This window comes from Onychomys torridus, chromosome 1 (assembly GCF_903995425.1).
Source record: "Onychomys torridus chromosome 1, mOncTor1.1, whole genome shotgun sequence".
Lineage (NCBI taxonomy): Eukaryota > Metazoa > Chordata > Mammalia > Rodentia > Cricetidae > Onychomys > Onychomys torridus.
The window spans coordinates 39,619,764-39,646,679 of NC_050443.1; the positions used below are offsets into that span (position 1 = coordinate 39,619,764).

The window sequence follows — 26,916 nt, forward strand, 5'->3', positions numbered from 1 at the left end:
CATTTATTATGACTGTTGCGGTAGGTGCTGTGTGATTGTGTTTTAATTAAAGTTATTTGTAAGTGCAAGAAACTCAAGATCTAGTGATGCAATTCTTCAATTTTTATGCAGGAGTCTTTTTTTAAAGACAGTTTCATATTCCCAGGCTGGCCTTGAACTCCTCCATGTAGGTGAGGATGACCTGAAATCTGATGCTTTTGCTTCCACCTCTGGAGTGCTAGCATTGCAGGCCTGTGCCACCTTGCTGGGTTTATGTAGTACAGTTAGGCAAGTGCTTTTCCAGCTAAACTCCATTCCAGCGCCTGCCAGCACTCTTAATCAAGACTTGACTGTTGTTAGTTACTTTTTTTTTCTCTTATTTTGAGACAGGGTCTCACTATGCATATGACCGTTGCTGACTGTCCTCTGCCTCCTGAGTGTTGGGATTAAGGCATGTGCCACCTTGCCTGCTGATGTTTGTTTCTTACTGATACTTTTGGAGATGATTGTTAACTATGAGGGAAGCAGTGAAGTGATATGTAGTAAATTGTAATTCTGCAATTTTGTGTTTGTCTTTCAGGAGAAATGAAAGTTTAGTTGAGCTATTGGTTTTGTATATATTACAGCTGTAACTAAGAGAAATGTTCAGATTTTTGCACCTGGAACATGAGAAACAGAATGCTGGCCTATGACTGTAATGTTTAATAAAGTAATTACACTAGTTGGTGGTGGCACACACCTTTAATCCCTGCACTCAGGAGGCAGAGCCAGGCAGAGCTCTGTGAGTTTGAGGCCAGCTTGGTCTACAGAGTGAGATCCAGGACAGCAACCAAAACTAAATGGACTAAATGGAGAAACCCTGTCTCGAAAAACCAAAAAAAAAAAAAAAAAAAAAAAAATTACAAATGTGTCAGGAAATTATGAAATAAATGGTCACAAAATTTTTGTAGGTGATTCCTTTAAGCTACTTGTTGTTTATCAATTGTTTAGAAGAGTACTTTTTGACTTCCATATCACCAGCATGAAAAGTGTCTGAAATGTTTCTGTATTGTCTGTGTGTTCTTTCCTTCCTTTGGGGGCTAACCACGTTAAATTTTCGTCAAATAATTGACTTTTTAGAACAGTCTTACTTATTGCTCATTATGTAGCATTCCTGACTGTAAGGCAGTGGAAGCCGCCTTTGATCATGGAGTTTTATAATCAAGTGTTATTGCTTCTTTCTGATTTCCTCTTCCCTTTAAACACTGAGTGCCAATAGATAGGAGACCAAGGGCTGAGGACTGTTGTTGTAAATGACTATTGGAGATGACATAGTTTGTTATTCGTGGTGTGATGCTAGATAGGACTGAGCTAAGGAGGCGTGAGGGCTTTGTTGTTACTTCTTATCCTTTGGCTTTGTTTCTTGTTCAAATGCCCCTTGTTTAGCTGTTCCTGTCTGCTTTCTTTTGTCTTTTATAAGCAGGTTAGAGAGGTTTGAAATAAGTAGTTTCTTATTTCTGAAATACTGAGAGTCAGATAAACTTTAAAAATCATTTAAATTTTATTTGTTTGTGTGTGTATATAATACATGTCAGTGTGCTCATGTATAAGCACACACATGTGCCACCCACATGTGTAGAGGTTAGAGGACAATGTCAGTGTCGATCCTGAACTTCTACATTGTTTGTAGCAGGGTCTCTCTCACTTGCTGCTCTGTGTAGGCCAGGCCAGCTGGCCTGTGTGCTTCTGGGGGAAATTCTCTCTCTGCCTCCTGTCCTCCTGTAGGAATACTGAGATTACAGACATGCTCTGCTGAAGTTGGCTTTTATATGAGTTCCAAGTACCTGAACTCAGGTTGTCAGGCTTCTCAGCAATGGCTTTTACTTTGCTCAGTCAACTCCTCACCCAAGACAAATGTTTTAAGATTTGATTTTTGTGGTTTACATATGAAGAAACTATACTAAGGACTGGTAGAGTGGATTCCTAGTGTGTTCAAGGCCTTGGTTTAGATTGTCATCAATGCAGAAAAACCAAACCTAAAACCATACCCCAAAAAACCACATCAAACAAAAACAGAATCAGCTCCCTTTACCTAATGGAGTTGTTTTTTCCCCTTAGCAATCACCACTGAATAACTGCCAAATATGAGTTGTAGTATTTTCATCTGAAATCAGCTTAATAATATACTGATTGTCTTTGAAGAGTCAGATATATAGAACATGAAGCTCCATTCATATCAGAGTACATTTTACCTTATGTATTTATTCAGTGTGATACTAGTATTTGGCCCTTTTTAGACACTGAAATTTTTATTCATTCATTCATTCATTTATTTATTTATTTATTTATTTATTTATTTATTTATTTAAACAAGTCTTCCCACTGTCTCCTAAGAACAAATGAATAGGTTTTGGTTATACATCAGAGAAAAATGTGTTTGGTAATATAGATGTAAATAGCATGGAAAAGTGATTGTGCAGTTTCTGTAGCATTGTAGCATTGCTTATTAAATATGAGGAATGCAGGTTGGGCAGTGGTGGCGCACACCTTTAATCCTAGTACTTGGGAGGCAGAGGTATGTGGATCTCTGTGAGTTCTAGGCCAGCCTGGTCTACAGAGCTAGTTCCAGGACAGCCAGAACTACACAAAGAAACCCCTTCTTGAAAAAAAAAAAAAAATATGAGGAATGCATGTTGTTCTTCCCTGAGGCTTAGACACAGTGTCACTTTTTGGGATCCTGGCAGACCTGCATTGCACATATTCATCTTATGCTGGCAGACTTTACCTTTTGTGTGGGAGGTGGAGGGTGGTGGTGGAAGTAGAATGTGTGCTGTTCTCCTTGGTTGAGAATTTCCTTATTGCCTACCTAGGCTTTTGCATTCACATATAGTTAGTAAATAGTAATGTGGGAAAGACATATATATGTGAGTATATATGTACATTTTAGGAAGTTTATTTTTATAATTTTTATAAGCTTATTTTGTTGGAAATACGCCCCCCAAAATTAGTAACTTTAGAAAGGTAATGTTTTGAAGTATGAAGAATTTTAAGATGTATATAATAAACATTGATCCTTGGCTACTTTACTGTGGATATTAACGTGTTAAGCCTAGTTCTTTGCAACCAGCAGTTTTTAATGTAGTGTCCATTGTAGGCCAAGTACCCATCTGGCTTCCCCTCCCTCTCTCTCTCTCTCTCTCTCTCTCTCTCTCTCTCTCTCTCTCACACACACACACACACACACACACACACACACACACACACACACACACACACACACACACACGCACACGCACAGGCGCACACACACACACACACACACACACACACACACACACAGCATTGTGGGCTGGGGAGCTGGCTCAGAAAAGAGCTTGCTGTGCATGTGTGACTTTTATCACACACGGTGGCTGGCGTAGCCCTCTTGTTATCTCAGTGCTGAAGGGCAAAGATAGGGATTCCTGAGACAAGCTCAATAGTTAGACTAGCTGAGAATTCAAGTGAGAATTCTGTGTCAGGAAATAAGGGATCAATGATCTCAGTTTCTGGCCTCCAGACACATTTGTATGTGTATTTGCACACTAATTCACCCATACACATTCAAGCACATGTATACATGCTAAAAACCTCTCCATACTTCACTGTTTAGCATTCCTAATTTTTATGTAGATTTAGTGAGGTACCTACCTTTCTTCATTACAATATAATAAAGGGCTGAAATGTGTGGCCATATTACTGTTTATCTGATGTGATTGTTGTTTTTCAGTAAACTAAAAAGGAAATTACATAAAGGACATAGTACATTATACTTTCAAAGTTTTTTTCTTAAAACTTTTTTTTTCTTTTGGTTAATCTTGATGAAAGGCTAAGGGCATGTCTTTGAGCATGAGTCCAGAATAGAAGTTTGTTGCTCTTTCTTGCATAAGCTGCACTCAGGAATTTTCTATTTAAGGATTCTTTGAAATGGCACATGGAATTAGATATGCATGAAGCTTCTTTTTAAACTTTTTAATTTTGAAAATAGTGATAGACTCAGAAAGTTGCCAAGAAAATATTAAGATCAGTGTGTTCCATTGAACCAGATGCTCCCACTGGTTATACTTTATTTAACTGTGGTCGAATATCAGAATCAGTAGATTTGCATGTTAGTTTCTGTGCACAGTTCTGTGCCATTCTGTCCTAATGTCAGCTCATGTAACTATTACCACCAGAGTGAGCTACTCAGTGCTACCCCTTGAATCACTTTTACCACAGTCTGCAGTCTCTGGCACTGAGAACCGATCTGTTCTATAGAGTTGTTATTTTGGGATTATCATATGGTGCACGTTTTTTCCGAGAGCAGCTTTGTTCACTTAGCATAATGCCTTCACAGTTTTTTTGTTACATCAGTAGTTAAATTCTGGATCATTTAATTGTCTGTATTTGGCATATAGTCATTAATTTAAAATAATTAAGCTTAAAATTTATATTCAATTAAATATTGAATATAAACATTATCATATTATGCCTAGATATATCAGTAGGTCAAAAGGTGTGTAAGTATGGACAACTAATGAATGCTATTCTTAGGTTTTGGCTAATTATCCAAATGGTTGCTGATATGCTGAAATAAAAGAATGTGGTAAATGTAGGTAACTTGATGTTTTTGTGATTACCTTTCCCTGTCATCTAAGTATAATTGCCTGAGTAGAATAGTATTGTTAATAGAATTCCATAATGAAAATGAGGGTTTGCTATTTTTATAGATGACATTTTGTTGGGTTGATTCGAGGCATTATGCAGTTATTAACTTAGGTGTTTCTATGCTGTTACTAAAAAAATCTTCAAATAGAAACTTGACTCTACTGTTCCAGTTTAAGAACATAACCAAAAGATAGTGCCTCACATTATGTTTCCATTAAATGGTAATCTCAGACCAAGGTTCAACAGACCAAGCCTTGTTCCGCTAAAGAAATAGAATAGGAATGGAAAGAAAAGCAATATGTATTTTTGTGTAACTTTCAGCATATGGTTAATTAGAATACCATAACTGATTTTAAAGTTACATGTTGTCTTCCAGTTTAGAATTTATAACTTTAGTATTCATGCATCCCCTTACAATAATTATGTATATTATGTTAATGTACAGATAATCTCTGTGTATTATACTTTCCCTTTCTGGCCTTCATCTTTGTTCTTTAGTTCATTTAAATGTTTTCGAGTGATTACACGCTCTTATGCCCTGTTTTCATCATCATTATCATCATCATCATTATTTTTCCAAGATAGGGTTTCTCTGTGTAACATTCCTAGCTGTCATGGAATTTACTTTGTATACCAGGCTGGCCTTGAACTCACAGAGATCCACCTGTCTCTGCCTCCCGAGGGCTGGGATTAAAGGTGTGTATGTATCACTGCCTCCCAGCTGCATGTTTGTCTTTTTAACTTGTGTAAAACAAAACAAAACAAGTGACATTCTTTCTAATTCCAAGTAGGAAGAGCCAGGGCATAGTCTCAGTCAGATAAAGCAAACCCAAAGTTCAGCAGTGTGAAGTCAGTGTCCCAATTTTGGAACACATGATCTTGTAGGCACCAAAGGGCTTGGTGAAGGTGCTTCTCTGGCTCTGCCATCCACTGTACAAACAGCTCCTCTTAGCCTCAGGCTGGCTCCATTCCACAGCTGCTGCTATTCGTGGTGGCCATTCCCTGGTATTGGCATCTCAAATTCTTAGTTCTTTACTGTAACTGGGCTGCACCTTCATCAATAGCATCTCCTGGGTTCTCTTCAGGGACTGTAACCCTGCCACATGATGCCAAGCTTCAGCCTCTTCCTGACTCCTTCAGTTCTGGGGTTTTCACTGCTATTGAGGGCACACCTTTACCAGTGGTTCTCTCTGACAATGCCACATGCCTTCAAAATCAGTACCATGTGGGAGACTCTTACATATTACTAAGATCAGCTGCCAGTATGAGGTACCTTAGCTACTTCTTGACCACAGCTCTGTGTGCTGACCTTGAGGAAACACTTCCCAGAAGATTTCACTTCAGTGATGCTAGTTTTTTCTTAATCATTGCTAGTGTTTAGCTCCAGCTGACCAACACCCAGTAGTGTCCCAGCAATGCAAAGATTTCACTCTGGTAGTTCGAGTCTCTGAATTGTAGTCAGTTTCTCAACTCTAGCTGACTAGATTCACAAATTCTTAATACTTTATTATAAAAATAGCCCTGTCAGAGTTTTGCTTATTTCTGAAACTTCTCAAGCTAGGCTTCCATTGTCTGCATTGCTTTCAACATCTTAATCTTCCAAGCTTTAACAGAGCAGCCAAATATTCAATGGCTTTTCCAGTCCCAGATTCTAAAATGTTACCATAATCCTCCACAAAACACATGATTAAGTCTATCATACCAGTGCCCCACTTCTGGTACCAATTTCTGTCCTTTTTTTTTTTTCTCTCATTTTTTAAATATAACTAACTAACTAATTAATTAATTAATTATATTGGTGTTTTGTTTATATATGTGTCTGTGTGAGAGTGTTAGATTCCCTTGGAACTGGAGTTACTGACAATTATGAGCTACCATATGGGTGCTCGGAATTGAACATAGGTTCTCTGGAAGAGCAGCCAATGCTCTTAACCACTGAGCCATCTCTCCAGCCCCCAATATCTGTCTTAGTTTGGATTTCTGTTGTAATAAGACACCATGACTGAAATCAACTTGGGGTTGGAAAGGATTACAGTTTGTAGTCCATTATCCAGGGAAGTCATGGCAGGAGTCTGGAGGCAGGAACTAAGCAGAGACCATGGATGAATTCTGTGTACTGGCTTGTTTCCTGTGGCTTGCTCAGCCTGCTTTCTTATATAACCCAAGACCACCTGCCTAGGGATCACATCACCCACAATGGGCTGGGACCTCCCGCATCAATTACTACTAAGAAGATGCCCAACAGGCTTTTCTCTTCTCAGATGAATCCCTGTTTGTGTTAGGGTATTAAAAATCAACCAGCACAATGGTCTGTCATTTTTTTATGGGTGCGTGGTCAGAGCTGTTTGAACATTATACTAAGGCAGGAAGGTAATATAACACATGGATTAAGATATTTTTTGAAAAACACTGAAAAATTGACTTTCTATTCTGTAAATATTTCTTGAAAATGTTCCCAATCGATATGTTAAATATTATGGAGGTAGGATGAAAAACAGCTCCTGTCCAGAAGGTGCCAATAGTTAAGTTGGATTGATAGCTAAGCAGATATCATGTGATATGTAATGTGAGCAGTACTAGAAAAAAATAAAAGAGCTATCCAGTCATTGTTTAGTGTGAACCATTGAATTGTAAAAGGTTGGATCCTATATCTAATCAGGTTTGCCAGAAAACAACAACAACAACAACAACAACAACAAACCAAACAAAAAACAATGTCAAGGCTAGGTAGGCATGGTGGTGCGTGCTTTTAATCTAAGCACTTGGGAGGCCAAGGTAGTTAGATCTTCAAAACCAACTAACCAAACAAAAAAACCAATGTCAAGCCCAAAAAAAACCAATGTCAAGCCCAGAATCCAGTCAAGGTGGACTGTTAATGAACTGCAAAGATAACAGGAAGCAGATTTTACCTTTCGGAGTGCATGGATTCATGGAGCCCAGGTATGATTCTAGGTCATCTAGTGAGGTAGGATGTATTCCTTTGTGGAGGTGTATGCAGAGTGTGAAGAAGTAAGGAAATTGCAGTTGTTTTCTCCTGGAGTTCTTTGTGTTTTCATTTTTGTTGTAAATATTTTGAGACTTGATTAAAAAACTCCTATCAACTACTCAAATTCTTCAGTTTTATGCAATGTAAAATAGTTGATAGTGATTTGTTATAATAGTTTTTGTTGATAGTGTGGCTTTTTAATTGATGCTTTTGATTATTTGGGCTTTGTAAATGTTCTTAGTCTTTTTTAGTTCAAAAATAATTGTTCTTTTTTTTTTGTTTTTGTTTTTGTTTTTTGAGACAGGGTTTCTCCGTGTAGTTTTGGTGCCTGTCCTGGATCTCACTCTGTAGATCAAGCTGGCCTTGTTTCACAGAGATCCACAGAGATCCGCCTGGCTCTGCCTCCCGAGTGCTGGGATTAAAGGCGTGCGCCACCACCTGCTGGCAGTTATTCTTATTTTTATGTATGTGTCTGAGTTAGTGTATGGCAGGAGTGTGTGGGTTCTCTCAGAGTGCATTTGATCCCCAGGCTGGAGTTAAAGGTAATTGTGTACTACCTGACATATAAGTGTAGGGAAGCAAACTCAGGTAAAAAGGACAAATTGGTGAGACAAGCTTATAACTCTGGCTTTTTGGGAAGCTGGAGCAGCAGGGTTGTAAGTTCAAGTCCTTCCTGGTGCAAGAAAAAGAGTTTGAGGTCAGCCTGAGTACATCAGTAAGGTACTACCTCAAAATTTCAAAGTGGGGTAGGAGGGTGGGGAAGAGAGGAAAGGCTGGGAATGCTAGAGATACAGAGCTCAGTGGTAGTGGTAGAGTGCTTGTCTGTCATATGTGAGATCAGCCTGGATTTAGAAAATACCTCAGGAAGATTTCTCCTGGCTTCTCACGAATGAGTAGAAAGAGGAAGTTTTTTGATATCACATGACTGTAGATTCACACAGAACTAGTGGCCTGGTGTGGTCATGGGAGGGTCTGCCTCGACTGCTATGTGTTTAGGGGATAGGAGCAAAGACTGGGATAGCATTGTACAATTGAATTCTTACTGTAGTATTTGGCATCACTCCATTTGAGTTCTTCTTATAGAGCTTTTAATGCTTATTTTTTCCTGAATCAATCATTCATACCAATCTCTTGAATGATTCTGGCATTTGCATTGATTAGTTAGTTATTCTAGCTATAGGTTGATGTGTGTTTGCTAAAATGTGATTAAATGTTGAATGTTATAAATATACTATTTTATGCTGAGTTTTGTTTTACATCTTTCTTTTTGAGATGGAGTAACACTGTGTTTCCCAGGTTGACTTTATAATTTTTTGATAAAACTACTTCAGCCTTCTGAATGTCTGGGAGAACAGGCATGCATTATAGTACCTGGTTGTGGATTTAGTTTTAGTTTAGTTATTTATTTTTTTAAAGAGATAAACAAAGGTTGGGGAGTGTGAGGGTATGGTCTAGGTGTATATGAAAATAAAAAAGTGAGGATGAGTTTTGCTTTGGCATACATGTAAATTGCTTGAGATCAGTTTGCTTTCTAAGCTCTATCTTAATGCTTAGTTAGGTTGATCTATAAAGTCTTCACTCTTAGATAATTTGTCTTCATCACTGAGGCATTTCCCTTCTTAAGACTCTGCCTGATGCTTGGTTGGTGGATGCTCTCACCATTGCAGTTGGGTTCTGTTGCTTGAGCCCATGCTTCATGTCCTGTGACCCTTCACATTGTGTTCCTCAAGATGTCCAGTCTGTGCTTTCCAAGATTATTTGCCATGTACACAGCTTCTGTCCCTTGCTCTTCCTAGGGAGATGCCAAAACACATCTCTTTAGCCCACATAGGGAACTGGTGACAGAACAAAGTAACTTTCCTACCAAAATCCAACACGGTGAACTCTGTTTTATAGACCATGGGTGACTCAAAGGCTGCTGCATTACTACAGGTCTGCCTCTGCCTGAGTGGGGACTCATGGAAAGTAACTCTGGAGCTCTGTGGATAGTTTGCAGGTGGCTTGATAGATTTGACAGTTTCCTCTCTAGACATCTGTTTACTACTTCCATAATCTCAAGGAGGGTTCTTGTAAATCTTGTTAGTTTCAAGGACTTTCTGAAACTTATAAGTTGTTTACTTAATCAGTCTTATGAGCTGCCCCCTCTTCCTTTCTGGATGGAAAATTTCAGTTCTGAAAAATTGCTGCAGAATTGTGGTGGTGGTTTGAATGAGAAATGTCCTTCATAGGCTTACATATTTGGACACTTGGTCCCTAGTTGGTTGGTACACTTTGAAGAGAATATGGAATCTTTAGGTGAAGCCTTGCTGGAGAAGTACTTCCATAGGGATGGGCTTTGTGAGTTTATAGCCTCATCCCACTTCCAGTTCTTTCTTTCTGTTTGTGGTTTACTCAACTGTGTCACTGTATCTAGTGGTGACATTATTTTGTTATAGAGCCAGAATAAAGAGTTTTACTACAGTATGCTTTACAGTATCAAACAATTAGAAATTATGCAAATGCTTCTCAATAGGATATTTATTAAATAAAATATGATTGCTCAGCTTCCTGCTCCCACTGCCTGCTCTCATGCCCCACCTCATTATAGACTTTCTTTCCCAAGGCAAAATAAAGCTCTTCCATAAGTCACTTTTGGTCATGGTGTTTTGTCACAGCAACAGCAAAGTAACGTAACAGTCCTACACAAGCCAGGTGATTAAAGAATGGACTGATTTATTTATTCCTTCCTTCTCTCCCTTCCTTTCTTGTAAATGTAGCATCTCCCTTGGCTTAGTCTTTTTTTTTTTTTTTTTTTGAGACAGTTTCTTTAGAGCTGTCCTGGAACTTGCTTTGTAGTCCAGGCTGGCCTTGAACTCACAGAGATCTGCCTGCCTCTGCCTCCCGAGTGCTCAGATTAAGGATGTGGCTGGCTTAGTCTTTAAATGTTTGGCTGGCTTAGTCTGTAATTGTTTAAATGTTTCATCTTTTTTGCTGTTTTGTTATTTGAAGCTATCCTCCCCAACTTGCTGTGTAGCTGAGGATGACCTTGAACTTCTGATATCCTGTTTTGTACCTTCTGAGTGCTGGAATTGTAGGCATACATCACCATACCTGATTTATGCAGTATTGGGGATTGAACCTAGGGCTTCATAAATGCTAAGCAATTGTTCTCTCAATTTAGCTCCATTCCCAGCCCACATTTTTAAAAATTCACTAGAATACCAGTGTCCCTTAATCTAGGCTGTATTCCAAAACACTGATATGTGGATACCAGCTGATCTGTGGCCATCCTAAAGTGCAGTTGGGGCCTAGCATGGTGGTCCATCATCTCTCTTGGGATGTTGGCATTTCTTGTAATCCATCATAAATAACTCACTTGCTGTTAATTCTTCTCTCCTGGAATCTCTGCTAAGATCTAGGTTTATGTTTGTGACATATTAGTAGGGAGAGTTGTTGATAGTAATTTACTCATTGAGAAAAAGTTTATTTAGGCTAATAGCTTTGAAGATTCTAGTTCATGACTGATCCTTTTTTCTGCACATCACAGTGGTAGCATGTAGTATAGCAAAATTGATCATCATATTAGCCAAAAAGCAGAAGGCAAGACACATAGCTTGGGGTTCCACAGCTCCCTTTGAGGGGACTTAGATGACCTAAGTAAGGATCACTGTCCTAGTTAGGGTTTCTTTTTCTGTGATAAAACACCATGACCAAAAGCAAGTTGGAAAGGAAAGGATTTATTTGGATACTTATTTACTTATTACACTTTCATATCACTGTTCTTCATTGAAGGAAGTCAGGACAAATACTCAAGCAGGGCAGGAACATGCAGAAGTCATGCTCCCTGTAAGCTTGTGCAGCCTGCTTTTTTACAGAACCCAGGACCACCAGTCCAGGGAGGTCACCACTTACAATGGGCTGGGCCCTCCTCATCAATTACTAATCAAGGAAGTGCTCTACAGGCTTGCCTGCCTACATCCCCATCTTATGGAGGCATTTTCTCCATTGGGGTTCCCCCTCTCAGATGACTCTAGCCTGGGTCAAGTTGAGCCAGAACAATCACTCTAGTTCTTTCTCCAATAGTAGCCCTCTGAGGATCAAGCTGCAACTGTGAACCCTGAGGGACACTTACTTAAACCATAGTATTAGTATAAATTTCCACAGTTAAAACTGAACTCATTCTCACTCCTGTTTTTTTTCTCTGCCTTTCCTCACTTTTTGTTCCTCATCTGACCACTGAAAGAATCATAATATATTCCTTGTCTTGATTGATTGGCTCTTGACTCTGACTCTTACTTTATGTTTTCATAGTTTCTTCTTTTTTCCTCCCTCCTTTATAATTATAATTATGTGGAAAGGCTCCTGGGTTCCCTTGAGATATGAGCATGAAAGTTGCATGTAACTCCTGTAACATAGCACACCTGAGCCTTAAGACCTGGCCTCTTTGTCTGTAGCCATTTGCACTGTGGTGCAGACTGGATTCCATTGGTAGGTCTTGTTTTTAATTTATTTTTATTTTATGTATGAGTGCTCTGCATGTATACCTGCTTGCCAGAAGAGGGCATCAGATCCTGTTATAGATGGTTGTGAGCCACCATGTGGTTGCTGGGAATTGAACTTAGGACCTCTAGAAGAGTAGCCAGTGGTCTTAACCCCTGAGCTATCTCTCCAGCCCCATGACACACATTTATGGGTCTTGTGTGTAGTTTGTCAGAAGAGAACACAAGATGAATGTATAGCACAGAGGACCAGAATTTTGGGGACCATTTTATCTCCTTTTGTTGCTTATTGTGAATAATTTTATAAAAGTAATATCTGAATATTTACTTATATAGATTAGATGGGAAAGAACTCTGAAGAACTGGAGAGAAAGTATAGAAGAATTCAGGGCTGGAGATGGCTCAGCAGTTAAAAGCCGTCACTGCTCTTGCAGGAGACCTGGGTTTGGTTCCTAGCACCACCAAGTGGCCCCAAACTGTGTGCAACTCCAGGTCTGGGGGATACTATGCCCTCTTCTGCCTCTGTGGGTTCCAACACATGTGATGTAAACATAAATTTATGCAAATTCATGCCTGTATACATAAAAAAGTGTAGAAGAATTCAGGAATGAGGGGTATACATGATATCCTTTTGTGCTTAATTTATTTTAAAGAAACTGCTATTGAAGGTAGTGGGTGATTCATGAGGATGGTACCTGCCAAGGAATGAGATAGTAGAATTGTGTTTTAAAAAAAAAGCCCTGACTATTAGAAGGTAGACAGATGGGTTAGAGAGATGGCTCAGTGGTTGAGAGCACTTGCTGCTTTTGTGGAGGACATGTGGGTTTAGTTCCTAGCGCCTATATGTCCACATACAACTGTCTCTAGCTCCAGTTCCAGAGAGTTCAGCACTTTCTTCTGGCCACTGTAGGCACTGTATGCACATGGTGCAGATACATACAAGCAGGCAAAGCATTCACAGATACATAGTAAAATGAATAAAAAAAAAAAAGAAAATGGACAAATAGAAGTCTGTTCCTCTCTGCCCTCCTCCATCTCCCTTCTACTTTTCACCCCTTCTTTCCTCCCTCCTTCCTTCCCTCCCTCTCCCTTCTTTCTTTTTCTTTTTTTCTGTCTTTTTCTTATTTTTCTTTCTTTTTTTTTTTTTTTTTTTTTTGGTAAGTCAGTGTTTCGTTATGTAGTCATGGCTGGCATGGGACTCACTAAGTAGTGATGGCCTCAAACTTGCAGTATCCTTATATAAGCCTCTGCCTCCTGAGTGCTGGCCTTACAGGATTACACGTGGGATGAAGTAAGTCTTTTAAAGTGCATCTATAGTAGAAAAGATGGCTTCTCTCATACTGCAGTTTTCAGAGTGCATACCTCCTCAGGGTATTTCCAATGTCTCCTTTTCCTGTTTCATAACTCTGGGAATCCTTTTTCTTCAACAGATGTGGACAAACTAGGGTGTTTTTTATTTTTTGTTCTTTTCCCTTGAATGTCATTATATGTGATTGAATTTACTGTTGTCTATTACATTAGTTATGTATTGGTGATACCCAGAATTGTTCTTAGCTTTGACAGGAATCTTGTCTTCATTAGTTTTTGTGCAAATTCATTCATTCATTTATTCATTTTTTTTTTTTTTTTTTTTTGAGACAGGGTTTCTCTAGCTCTGGCTTTCTTGGGACCTGCTTTGTAGACCAGGTTAGCATCAAACTCAGAGATCTGCCTCCCTCTTCTTTTGATTGCTGGGATTAAAGGTGTGCACCTCTACACCTGGTCTCCTCCCCACCACTTTTTTAAGAAAGTAGAGCATGGCATGCTCATATTGTAGCTCATATTGTATTGCTTACATTGATTCCAGAATTAGCCTTTCTCTAAGAGCCCTGGTTCCTTTTAGTGGGAAATGGTGCTTTGGGGCCAATATCTTGGTACTCAGTGCAGGAATATTGCTGTTTTTCAAGTTAAAGTTGTTCCATACATAAAACAAATATATTTTAAAGATAAATTTTTGGTGAGATTCTAATCTAGATTGCTTAAAAATGTTCTTTACTTTTTTTTTTTTAACATTTAACACTTTAGTTTCTGGTAACATTAATGTACTTAATCATAAACAGGTTTTTATCATGTGGACATTACTTTATCAAATAACACACATGGAATTGCCTTTTTTTTTTTTTTTTTTTTTTTTGCGAGACAGGGTTTCTCTGTAGCTTTGGAGCCTGTCCTGGACTATCTCTGTAGACCAGGCTGGCCTCAAACTCACAGAGATCCACCCCCCTCTGCCTCCCGAGTGCTGGGATTTACAGGCATGCGCCACCACTGCCCTGCGGAATTGCTTTTAAATGATACTATCTGTGTTAATTAAGGTTATAAAAATGATCAATACATGAGATTTGAGATTTTTTTCTCTCCAGGTGTAGTGGTTCAAGCCTTTAATTGCAGAAGAGGCAGAGGAAGGAGAATCTCTGAGTTTGAGGCCAGCCTGGTCTACAAAGCGAGTTCCAGGACAGCCAGGCTGTTACACAGAGAAACCCTGTCTTGAACAAAACCACACACATGTGTACACACACACACACACACACACACAGATTTTTTTTCTCCTTAGACTATATTCTAATCATATGAAGCTTAAACAGTCCCTTGAAAAACATTTTTTAATTTTAGTTTTGTGATTATAATATAATTGTATCATCTCCTCTTTCCTCCTCCAAACCTGTTTGCTGTCTTTCAGATTCATGGCCTGTTTTTCATGAGTTGTTGTTACATACATATATTATGCATATACATATATATACTCACACACATTCCTAGTCTTATGTAGCCTGCTTAGTCTATATAGTGGTACTTGCATGTGTATTTTCAGGGCTGACCACTTGGTATTGGATAACCGGTTGGTGTGGTCTGCCCTGGAAAGACTGTTTCTCCCATTCTCAGCCTTTCTTAGTTGCCTGTAGTTCTTTGTATAGGGTTGAGGCCGTGTGGGCTTTTTCCATCCATATTAGCATGTTTGTTGTTTTTGTTCAGCTCAAAAGCATTTTTTAAAAAATAACCCTGGGTTATTTTGCTTATTTCCAGCTATAGGTTTTGCATTTTTATTATTCTATAACTTCAATTAAAAATGTTTATTTTATGTGTATGAGTGTTATGTCTGCATGTATATCTGCATCACATGCAAGCCTATAAGCTGCTGTGTGGGTGCTGGGAATCCAACCTGGGTCCTCAGGAAAAGCAGCCAGTGTTCCTAAGTTGCTGAGCCAGTTTTCTAGCCCCAAAGCTTGAATTTTTGAGGATGGGAACAATTTATGTTTTACACATATAAGGAATACTCACATACTGCTTTTTTCTATTCCCCGTTTCCTCCATGTTCTAACTGTGTCTCCTCATATATAATCACTATTACTTATTTTTGGTTTATCTTTTCAGAGCATATGTATGAATGTATGTCCCTACCCCTCTTTTGCATATTACATGAAATTTAGTATAGTGAATACCCAAAGCTATCTTGAGGGAAAAGAGCAATTCTGGAAGTACCAATATTTAATTCATGTTATACTATATAGTGATAGTAAGACAAATACCACAAAGCTAGACAGTTAGAATAAAGCAGAGGAGCCAGATACGTAGACACCTATCTGATTTTCCAGGAAGATGCTGAAAACATACATCAGAGAAAAGATAGTCTGTTTGACCTGTGGTGTGGGAAGATTGTGTATCTATGGGGAGAAGGCTGAAAGTCATTCTCTACCTTTATGGACTAATGGAAAACATATGGAAATACTTGAAAACACAGACGTAGGGATTATTTTTTAAAATAGTACCTCAGTGGGACTGGAGTGGTGATTGAGTGGTTAAGAGCACTGGCTACTCTTCCAGAAGACTTGGGTTCAATTCCCAGCACCCACTTGGCAGCTCACAACGTCTGTAACTCCCGTTGCAGGGGATCTGATGCCTTCATATGGTCATACATGCAATTAAAATACCAATGTACATAAAATAATAATACAATTAATTAATTAAAAAAGTAGTACCTCAGTAGCAGAGAAAATAATAAATTGACAGATGGTATTGCTCGAAAATAAGAGCTTCTTCATAGTGAAGGAATAATCACCTGAGTGAAGAGGCAGCCTGCAGAATGGGAGATAACTTTTACCAGTTATGCATCTGACAGGATTTTAATATTCAGAATATATAAAAAACTTAAAAAGTTAAACATCTCAAGCACTAATAATCTAGTCATGCTTAGGCGAATAACCAGAATACTTTCATAAGAAAAAATGGGAATAAATACTTGAGAAAAGTGGTCAGCATTTTTAGTATGAGCAAATATAAATCAAAATTACACTGAGATTACATCTCACTCCCTTCAGGATGGCTGTCATCAGTACAGAACTAAATGGTGATGTGACTGGTAGGAAAAAGGAACCCTCATGACAGGGAATGTCCCCAAAGGAATCAAAGGCTACATATGGTAGATATCTACTACATACCCACGCTTACTGTTTTCTAGTCACAGCGGCCAGGTCATAAAATCAGCTTTGGTGTCCATCAGTGAGGAATAGGTAAAGAAAATGTGGCTTGTATGTACACACACATACACACACATACACACACACACACACACACACACACACACACACACACGACAGTTTCTCAATCATTAAGAATGAAAGGTTGAAATAATTTTTGAGAAAAATGAGCGGAACTGAGGTTCATGAGCAAAATAAGCCAGAAAGGCAAAGTATGTTTTCTGTAGTCTGGAGAGTCTTTTTTTTTTTTTTTTTTTTAAATATATATAAAAGTAGGAGGGGTTCTTAAGGACTAGACCAGTGATAAGTGTATGTATGGAGATGACTATGTATAATAGAGTGAATGTATAATATATGAAAATATAAGAAATCCATGAATTAGCCCAGTGGCAGCGGCACATGCCTTTAATCCTAGCACTTGGGAGGCAGAGGCAGGCAGATCTCTGAGTTTGAGGCCAACCTGGGCCACAGAGTGAGTTCCAGGATAGCCAGGACTACACAGAAAACCCCTGTCTTGGGAGAGGGGCACGGGGGGGGGGGGGGGGGGGGGGAAGAAACATGTTAATTTGTAAAGACCTGCTGTTGTGATACATTCCTGTAGTCCCACAAGGAATTCGAGTTGGAGGCTGGCCTTGTTTCAAAAAAAATAAAAGCCATACAGGGAAACCCTGTCTGGAAAACCCAAAATAAATAAAAAATATAAAAATAAAAAAACCAAACCAAACAAAAACCACAGAGACATGATCCACTAATGAAAGCCAGCACAGTGTACACAGTTACATAATGTGCTCTTTCACCTTACTATTTTTGTTGTATGATCTTTAACATGTTACCTGTTTTTAAATAAAGTAGTCCATCATTTTATTATTGAATGATTGAATAAAATAAGCAGAACCAGGAATCCCCCTCCCCCATAATTCTTTAAAACCTTGTTGCTGAAGACACTATACATTTTGGATACAGAACTTGGAGAAGTTGAGCTAGAACTGACTTGAAAGCCTCCTCTGTGAGAACTGGCTCTCATAGTGTCAGAAGCTATTATGTAAGCTTCCAAGGGAAAAAAGCAATCAGTAGTCCTCCCCAGCCATGAAGCCTGCAAAATGTAGCTCTTACTGGCCCTCTAAGATATCCCCAGTGGTGCAATAGGTGCACTTTTATTTTGGGGTAACTACCAGCTATCTAATTGGATTTACAGGCAGCTTAATAGGACATTCATGCCCAATACTGTAAACCCTAGTCCACTACCTGTGCCTGGAGAAGTCATAGACCCTAGAGGTGAACCTACTCCTAAATTGATATAATTTTTAACTGTATTCTAAATACTATCCTTGTATCTACAGATAAGTAGTTCTAACCCCTTACCAAAGAAGTTTCTTTTGGTAGCAGACAGAGGCAATTGCAGGAATTCACAGCTGGTTGTAACTACAGAGAAATAACTGTGGAGTGAGTGCCCAGCCCTAACTGACAGAACATAACACCCTCACCTAAGGCTTAAGGAACATCATGGAAGAGGGGGTGGAAAGATTGTAACAGCCAGAGGATCAGGGTGCGGGCAGTGAGCTAGTGTCTTCTAGACATGACAGGGATGCTGTACCCGTAACAACACAACAGTATGGTTACCTAAACCAAGCTCTATACAATGTCAGCACCAGTTGGCATGCCAGTGTGGATGGGGAAATTTCACAAGGCCCCACCCCAGATCAAGAGCTATAGGCAATCAGTGTCTGATGAGAGAATCAGTTTTCTTCAGTGATAAACCCCTGACAGGTTATCAAGGTCAGCCCTAAACACATGAGTGATACTTAGTAAGTTGTGTGTATTTTATATATGTGTCTATAGGTATGTGTAATTTGTATGTATGTAAGTAATAGTTAGAAAAGAGGTCCTGAATTTGAGAGGGCACAGGAGTTGGAGGGCAGGATGGAAATGATGTAGAGAGAGTACTCATGAAGTTTTCAAAAAATAAAAAATTTGAATGAAAAAGATTTATACGGATCTCTCTGTAAGTTGATCTTTTTTGTACTTTGCCAGCTTGCATTCACAAGAGATGGACTCTGTGGTCTGTGGAATGAAATGGTTAAAGATGGAGAAATTGTGTACACTGGGACAGAGTTAACCCAAAATCGAGAGCTCCCTTCTAGAAAAGGTAAAAACTTCTAATGAATACTTGTTTATGTTGTAAATACTATTATACTTGCATTTTAAGTAAAATTTTAAAAATTTTGTGTGTGTGTGTGTGTGTGTGTGTGTGTGTGTGTACACGTGTACAGGTACCATGCTGTACATATCAGGGACAACGTGGGAATTGGTTCTCTGGTGCATGAGTCCTGTGGATTTAACTCAGGTTGTCTGGTGTGGTGATAAGTGTCTTTACACGATGGGCTATCTTCTCCCCGTTTAAAAATTAGGTGTATTTGTGTGTGTAAATTGCATTTTACAGAGACTTTGTAATATGTTAAAAATGGGAGCACTTGAGCCTTTGTTTTTGGAACTTTATTCACCCTCTGGTAATTTTTGTCTAAGATGTTAGTTAATGTGTCAAACTGTCCAGATTTTTTGTTTATGTTAATTAGTGTATAGCTTGTAGGAAATCATGAATAGTTTCTCCTTTAAATTTTGAAACAGTTCTTCCTGTACCTAACTATAGATGTTGATTATGGTGAGATTGGATGCACATTATTCCTCTCTAAACCTTTGTTAGGGAATAGTAATCCTGTTGAAGCCTGTAGTGCTCAAAATTCAACATGACTCATTTGTTGTTCTTGATGTGCCTGGTGATTGAAATCAGCACCAAGACTGTAAAAGGACATGGAAGCCAGCACCTACTCCAGATGGTCTATCTGAAAAGCCTCAGTTGAGACTTGCTGCAGAGTCTGTTGAGTGTTATTCTAATATAAAGACATTATTACTTTTAGAATGTATGGCTTTTCTCCTTGTGGAATGAATTGGTATACTGTTGATAGGAAAGAGTATGAGGAAAAGTATTATTAGCTTCTGTTTTTTGGTTACATCATCTGTTATAGTGAGTTCTGTTTCTTGTATTTATGTGGAAATTTCCATATACACACAGAATCACCCAGAGATATGTACAGTGAATTGATGCAAAGTCATTCCCTCACTGTTTGGTTCAACTTGTTTATCACACCACTTGTGTCCATCCATGGATGTCTCTCACCACCTGGCTTCCTTAGATGCTTCCTGCATAGTGTTACCTTGAGTTTTTTTAATTAAAAATTTTTCCTTTATTAGTGTGTATGTAGGGAGGGTGTGTGTGTGTGTGTGTGTGTGTGTGTGTGTGTGTGTGTGTGTTTATGTTTGAAAACAAGTATACATGAGGAAGTCAGAGAATAACTACAGGAGTCAGTTCTTTCCTTCCATCTTGATTTTTGAGGTAGGGTCTTGTTTCTGCTTCTCTGTGGGACCCAGGTTAGCTGGTCCCAAAGCTTACAGGAACAAATACGAAGCAAACTTTACTTTTTGTATCAAGCCTAGGGTTTTGAGCATGCTAGGCAAATACTCATGAGTCATGCTAGGCAGACACTCTGGGCTGTGCTATACTCAGTTTACTAAAGTTGTTTTAAATAGTAAGGCCTTTTAGTGTTTAGGATCCAGAGAAGTTAGGGTTGATGTACAGAAAATGTTAACAGAAGAACATTTTGAGTTTAGCCCACAGTATTTGGCAGGACTGTTAATTTTGTTTTCTTTGAAATCAGTCAATCATTTTACTCCTTTTGGGCCCTTCTGTATTGAGTCATTAGCAGCTGTCTAGGTCCTAGGCTTAGCGGTTTGGACAAAGAGGGCTTTGGGTGGTTTGTACAAACATCCTCATCTTAACTGGACAGGAGTGTCTTAAAGTCCTAAGGTTAGTCAGTTGTGAGCTGGTCCTCAGATGAGCTGACAAGCAGCAGGAGGTCTGCTCATAGCCCCTTATGTTTTCCCATGGCCTTAGGAATTTTACCCCCTGGCCTTTTTCTTCTCGGCAACAAGGGTGTGTGTGTGTGTGTGTGTGTGTGTGTGTGTGTGTGTGTGTGTGTGTGTATACGTATGTACGTGCATGTGTGTGCATGTACAACTGGGGATGAAATATGCTTAGTAATATGCTCTACCACTGAGCTACACTCTATATTCTTTCCAGCATTTCTTATTTACTGTGTTTGGATAATTTGTCTTCTGTGTGTACCTTTTGATTCCCGCAGTCATGCAAAAGAAAGTATGTAGGCTCTGAAGTGAGTTTCTTTCCCTGTGAGCTGCTGGTGCTAATTATTGTAGTGTTGGTCATGCTCTTGAGGGACTTCATCTTGCTCTTGCTGTAGTATTCTGATTTGTGCTCCTAAGAGTAAAGCCTGAGTTGTGTTTGGAGATGCTTCTTGTTAACTGCCACATCTTTTCCATCCTGAAGAAGTGAAAGAAAGTCATAGGATCTTTAATACCATTTTAACATGTGTGGATGGATTCCTGTAGCCTCCATAATCTGGATACAGTTTGACCACTCTCCAAACTCCAGCGTTGCTCTATTCATCCTCCTAGACCTTCATCCACTGATCTGTTCTTAAGACATCAGTGTAGTGTTTCGGTGCCTGTGACTTTGATTGTATGGAAGTAGAATGTGAGGCTCTTTTATCTATGTAGTTTGTTCCCTTTTGCCATTTGGTGTTTGTTCCAGAAAAATCCACAGCTTATAGGTACATGAAAAGGAAGAAAGGGAGGCAGATGGCTCTAAAATTTTAGAGAGCACAGTTTATTGAGACTTAACAGAAGTGTGGTTCTTGGTGGCAGCAAGACCAGTTGGATCCCACAGTTTGAGTCAAAAAGAGTGATGAGTTTATGGATGGAGAAAAGTGACTTCATCATGGCTGGAATGTACTTGTTTATCTTAAGATCCTATCAAAGAATCAGGTGTGCCCTGGGAGCCAAGGTCTATTTATAAAACTCCATGTAGCACTCTAGTGGTTTTGTATAGTATGATTTTTTGGTAAATGAAGCTGAAAAAACATAATAGGGTTACTCTGGATAGCCACGATAGTTAGGACATAGGATGACTGCAATATGGTCAAGCCATTTCCATCTGGCAGGAGAGGGTCGTGGCCACCTGCTGCTTGTAGTTAAGCCAGACAGAAGTTGTGTGTTACCCAGAATCTATTGCTTGTAATTGGCATCTGAAGTGGGCACAGAGCCTTTAACTCATTTGTTCTGTTCGAAGTCCAGCTGGTTACTACCAGAACCAAATTAAATTGCTAGGTAGAGTTGGTGTTAACAGAAAATTAGAGAATTGGTTGTTGTGAAATGTGCGCGCGCACACACACAAAGATACCGTGTATATGTATGTGTGTGTGTGTGTGTGTGTGTGTGTGTGTATGTAATTTTTAAAAATGATTTATTTATTTATTTATTATGTATACAGAAGAGGGTGCCAGATCTCATTACAGATGGTTGTGAGCCACCATGTGGTTGCTGGGAATTGAACTCAGGACCTCTGGAAGAGCAGTCGGCGCTCTTAACCTCTGAGGCATCTCTCCAGCCCTATATATGTAATTATGTGATTATTCTCCTTATGACATGACTTGTTAGCATTTCAGAGTTAAGATTCTTTCCATCTTTTCTTTACAGTCATGTAAGGGATTTCCCTCCCTTCCTCTTATCCTTATTTTGTGTCAGGGCCTTACTCAGTTACCCAGGCTGGCCTGGAACTTACTATGTGGCTTAAGATGGTCTTGAACTCATGTGCTGGGGATTATAGGCATGAGCCACCATGCCCAGCTTGACTATTGCATTTTGAAAAATAGTTATGGACTTAAGCATTTTTAATTCTCCAGATGATGGTGTTGAAACTCAGAGTGGAACCAAGAAAGAAGATCTTAATGACAAAGAGAAGAAGGAGGAAGAAGAGACACCTGCACCCGTGTACAGAGCCAAATCAATCCTGGAGAGTTGGGTCTGGGGCAAGCAGCCAGGTATTACACTTTCTGACAGCAGTGGATCAAGTTTTTGTTTGTTAATAGAATTTTCTAAAATTAAAACTTGTATCACAGTAAAATATGTCTGATACATAACCATCATGACCATCTTTTAAGCATTCAGCTTATTAAATATGTTCACACTCTGGTACAAAATTACTGCTGCTCATATCCATTGCACACCGTCCCCCAGTCCTCTAGACAGTCAGAGTCATCTTGGATGTCTGCATTTCAGTCTTCACCAGCACTACACACAAGCAGACTCAGAGAGTGTTTATTCCTGTTATCTAGCTTATTTTATTTATATTTAAGTTTATCCATGTTGTGGCCTTTTTGGTTTTCAAGACAGGGTTTCTCTGTGTAGCCCTGCTGTTCTAGATCTCATTCTGTAGATCGGGCTGTCCTCTAGCTCAGAGATCTGCCTGCCTCTACCTCCTGAGTGCATGCTGTGGCCTTTTAAATGTTAAATAATATTTCACTGTTTGTGTGCATATTTTGATTATATCTGCTCCAGTTGGTGGACTCTTGGGGTACTTCTCCCTTAAGGCTTTTTTCTTCATAATTATAACCTTTATTTAAAATAACTTATCTAGGAAGCTCATTTTACGTGAGTTTACAACTAGTTACTAGAGACAGAAACAATAAATAAACAATTAAAACCAGAAAAAAGTACTTTGTAGAAAAAGTACAAAAGGAACAATTCTACATGTGAAAAAACAAATATTGGGCCGGGCGGTGGTGGCGCATGCCGTTAATCCCAGCACTTGGGAGGCAGAGCCAGGTGGATCTCTGTGAGTTTGAGGCCAGCCTGGCTACCAAGTGAGTTCCAGGAAAAGGCACAAAGCTATACAAAGAAACCCTGTCTTGAAAAACCAACCCCCCCAAAAAAAAACCCTCAAAACAAAAACAATAAATATTAACTGCAAAGCGTCTATGTACTAGTCTTGAGGCGTCTCTCCTAGTGAGCGCCACTGTCAGCCTTGAGATCTGATTCATTGTCATTGGGTCCTGAGTAGGTGAATGGTGCTGCCACAGACATGGTTGTCTAGTCTCTGCTTGAGGTCACTGCCTTTAGTTCTCTGTGCATTCCCAGGTACACTGGATTGTGTGGGAATACTATGATTCACTTTTCCAGCACTGGTACAGTGTTTTCCAGAGGCCACACTAGGTTTTCATTCTCTCAGCAGTCCATAAGGGTTCTAGTTTCTCTGGGTCTTTGCTAACACTTAATTTCCTCTTGATAATATCCACCCTGATGAGTATGAAGTGACATGTTACTGCTTTGATTTGCATTTATTAATGATTAAGTGATGTTGAACATTTCTTTTCCAATGCCAACTGATCTGTGAGTGTTCTTTGGAGAAATATTTATTCAAGTCTTTGTTCACAAAAATACATTTTTTCTTTTTTAGTTATAATGTGTAGATGATATTAAATTCATCCATTTCTTTTTATCCAAGCAAGTAAAACTTACACTTTTCCTTTTTGGTCTTTCTTTATTTTATTTTATTTAATTTCTAAAAATATCTGATGCATTTTTGTTTTAAAAATTTTTTAGGCTGGGCGGTGGTGGCGCATGCCTATAATCCCAGCACTCAGGAGGCAGAGGCAGGTAGATCTCTATGAGTTCGAGGCCAGCCTAGTCTACAAAGCGAGTTTTAGGACAGCCTCCAAAGTTACAGAGAAATCCTGTCTCGAAAAACCAAAAAAAAAAAAAAAAAAAAAAATTGTTTTTAATGTGTGTTGGGGCTTGATCCTAGGGTCTTATGTAAGCTAAACACATGGCATACCATTAAGCTATATTAGACACCACAAAGGTTTCAGTTCACAAAGAATATATGAAATTTTCTTGTGAAAATTCATAGATTATAAAGACATAACTGTCTACCACATTACAGTTTTATTTTGAGGATTTATTGCTCTTACCAGTTTGGTGTTGACATTTAAACTTGTTTTTTCCTTGTGTACATACATATAAATGTGTAAGTATAATTTAAGTTTTACCTGTATAAATACTAGTTCCTAGCTCATAGTGTTTTGGTAAGAACAGCAGACTGAATAGAGTGATGCTTTTGTGTAGCACATATTAGTGTAATTAATTTAATATTTATTTGTCTTTTATGGCGAGAGAGAAACAAATCATTATCTGACTGCTCTTCTTCTCTTTCTTACTAGGAGTATTGAAGCCTTTAGTGTTAATTGTAGGCTTTCCTTTAGTTCTTTAGGCTTTATTTCATGTAATTTTTAAAACTTAGTAATTAGGCACATGAACTTTTAGACTTTTTTTTCACACTGGCAGAAGTATATTAAAACATTGAGATTCCATCTCCTCCTGGACAGAATGTGTGTCATTAAGAAAACAAATGACGCTGGCGAAGGTGGCGGCGCACGCCTGTAATCCCAGCACTCGGGAGGCAGAGCCAGGTGGATCTCTGTGAGTTCGAGGCCAGCCTGGTCTACAGAGTGAGATCCAGGACAGGTGCAAAGCTACACAGAGAAACCCTGTCTCGAAAAAAAAAAAAAGAAAAAAAACAAATGACAAATTTTGGTGAGGATGTGGTAATAAAGGAACCCTTGTGGCTGCTGATGGGACTATAAGTTTAACCACTATGAAAATCAGTATGGAGGTTCCCCCTGAAAAACGAAAGTAGAAATATCATGTGACCCAGCTAAACTACTGCTAGATGTATACATGAAGGACTCAAAATCAACACAACACAGAATCTTCTGTATCGGTGATTATTACAGTAATATTCACAATAGCCAACTTGTGGATTCTGCCTAGGTGTCTTAACAATAAGGAAAGTGGTGTGTGTGTGTGTGTGTGTATGTGTGTATGTGTGTGTGTGTGTATGTGAGAGAGAGAGAGAGAGAGAGAGAGAGAGAGAGAGAGAGAGAGAGATTTTATTCAGCCATGAAGAAGAATAAAATTGTGATGACACATGCCTTTAGCCTTTAGTCCCTGCACCTGGGAGGCAGAGGCAGGTAGATCTCTTGAGTTCAAGGCCAGACTGGTCTATAGAGCGATTTCCAAGACAGCTGGAACAGGACTACATAGAGAGACCCTGTCTCAAAAAACAACAACAACAAAGAATAAAATTATGTCATTTGCAGGAACATGGATGCAACTGGAGATCATCAAATAAGTGAGACTCAAAAAGATAAATGTAACATGTTTTCTCTCATTTGTAGGCCCTAGATTTTGTATAGATCTATGAAATCATGTATGTAGGATATGAAAATAGAATAGGGATAATGGGAAGGGAGAGAGGGAACAAGGGAAGAAGAGATGAGTATAGGCAAAGTATGTGAATAATGCATGAAAAGGTCTATAAAGTCCATCACTGTGTACAATTAATACTTGCCAGTGAAGATTTAAACCAGAAATACAAGGTGGAAACTGACTTTTCAGAAGATGTAAAGCATTTTACTAGCTTTTTTTGATTTCTAGAAGGAATTCCTCTGGGATATGTCTGTGATTGTATATGTCTCTGTGAAGATGCTCCATATAGTGAGGGCTGGGTGCCTTTTAGTGTTTCTTCTGCAGACTGGCTTGAAAAGGATGCCCTGAGAAGTCTGGGATGCTACTTCACTGGGAAACATTCTGTTTTTCCATCTTGATACCAGTATGGAATTCAGAGTATTGCTCATCTTGTTTTCCGTAACTGTCAGCTCTTAGGCATTTCAGTTTTAGAGTGTCAGTGTGTAGGTCTGGCATCCTACTGCAGTGCTTGTTTGCCAGGAATGAAGTTGAGTTCTGGGAAGTAGTGAGATGTAATCTCTAATTCTTTCTGAGAACTTTACTTTGCATAGAAAGCATTCTCAAGTGATGGATAGCCAGAAACTCATAGCTTCCATTCAAGAGAGGTTGGGTGTGGCTTTGTGATTGTCTGTCAGGGTCCGAGGCTTGAAGGTTGAAGACTGTTGAAGTAAAGACAGAACATAAACACAGGAGTAGTGCTAGCATGGGGGTTGTTGAGGGGTAACTTAATTTACAGCTGCAATTTTTTGTAGTCTTAGGTAACTTGTTGCTAGGCTAGGATTTTTAACTTACTTTATTCATGTGATTGTCTGATAGCTACTTAAAAACTTTTGTGAAAAATTCAAACATATACTAGAGGGAATAGTTTAATCATTTATCATACAATTTGAGTATTTTATCTTCCAATAAAATAGTTTCATAAATGTATTCCTTCATTAGTTATTTGTACAGAGTAATTGTATTGCAGCACTGCTTTTGGGTTTGGGGAGACTTGTCTGCAGCACATATGTAAAATGATGGGGTGTGGTGGCTCTCACTTGCAGTCTTAGCACTGAGGAGTTAGAGACAGGCAGATCCCTGGGGC

General features: G+C 39.0%; 1 protein-coding gene across 1 annotated transcript in view; it reads left to right on the top strand.

The window, feature by feature from the left end:
* The window catches only part of Herc2 (HECT and RLD domain containing E3 ubiquitin protein ligase 2), a 224,647-nt gene that overhangs the window by 931 nt on the left and 196,800 nt on the right, over positions 1 to 26,916 (top strand). The window contains exons 3-4 of the mRNA XM_036183790.1: positions 18,648 to 18,762; positions 22,430 to 22,567. Coding sequence (XP_036039683.1) covers positions 18,648 to 18,762; positions 22,430 to 22,567 — 253 coding nt within the window. The remainder of the gene's footprint in view (positions 1 to 18,647; positions 18,763 to 22,429; positions 22,568 to 26,916) is intronic.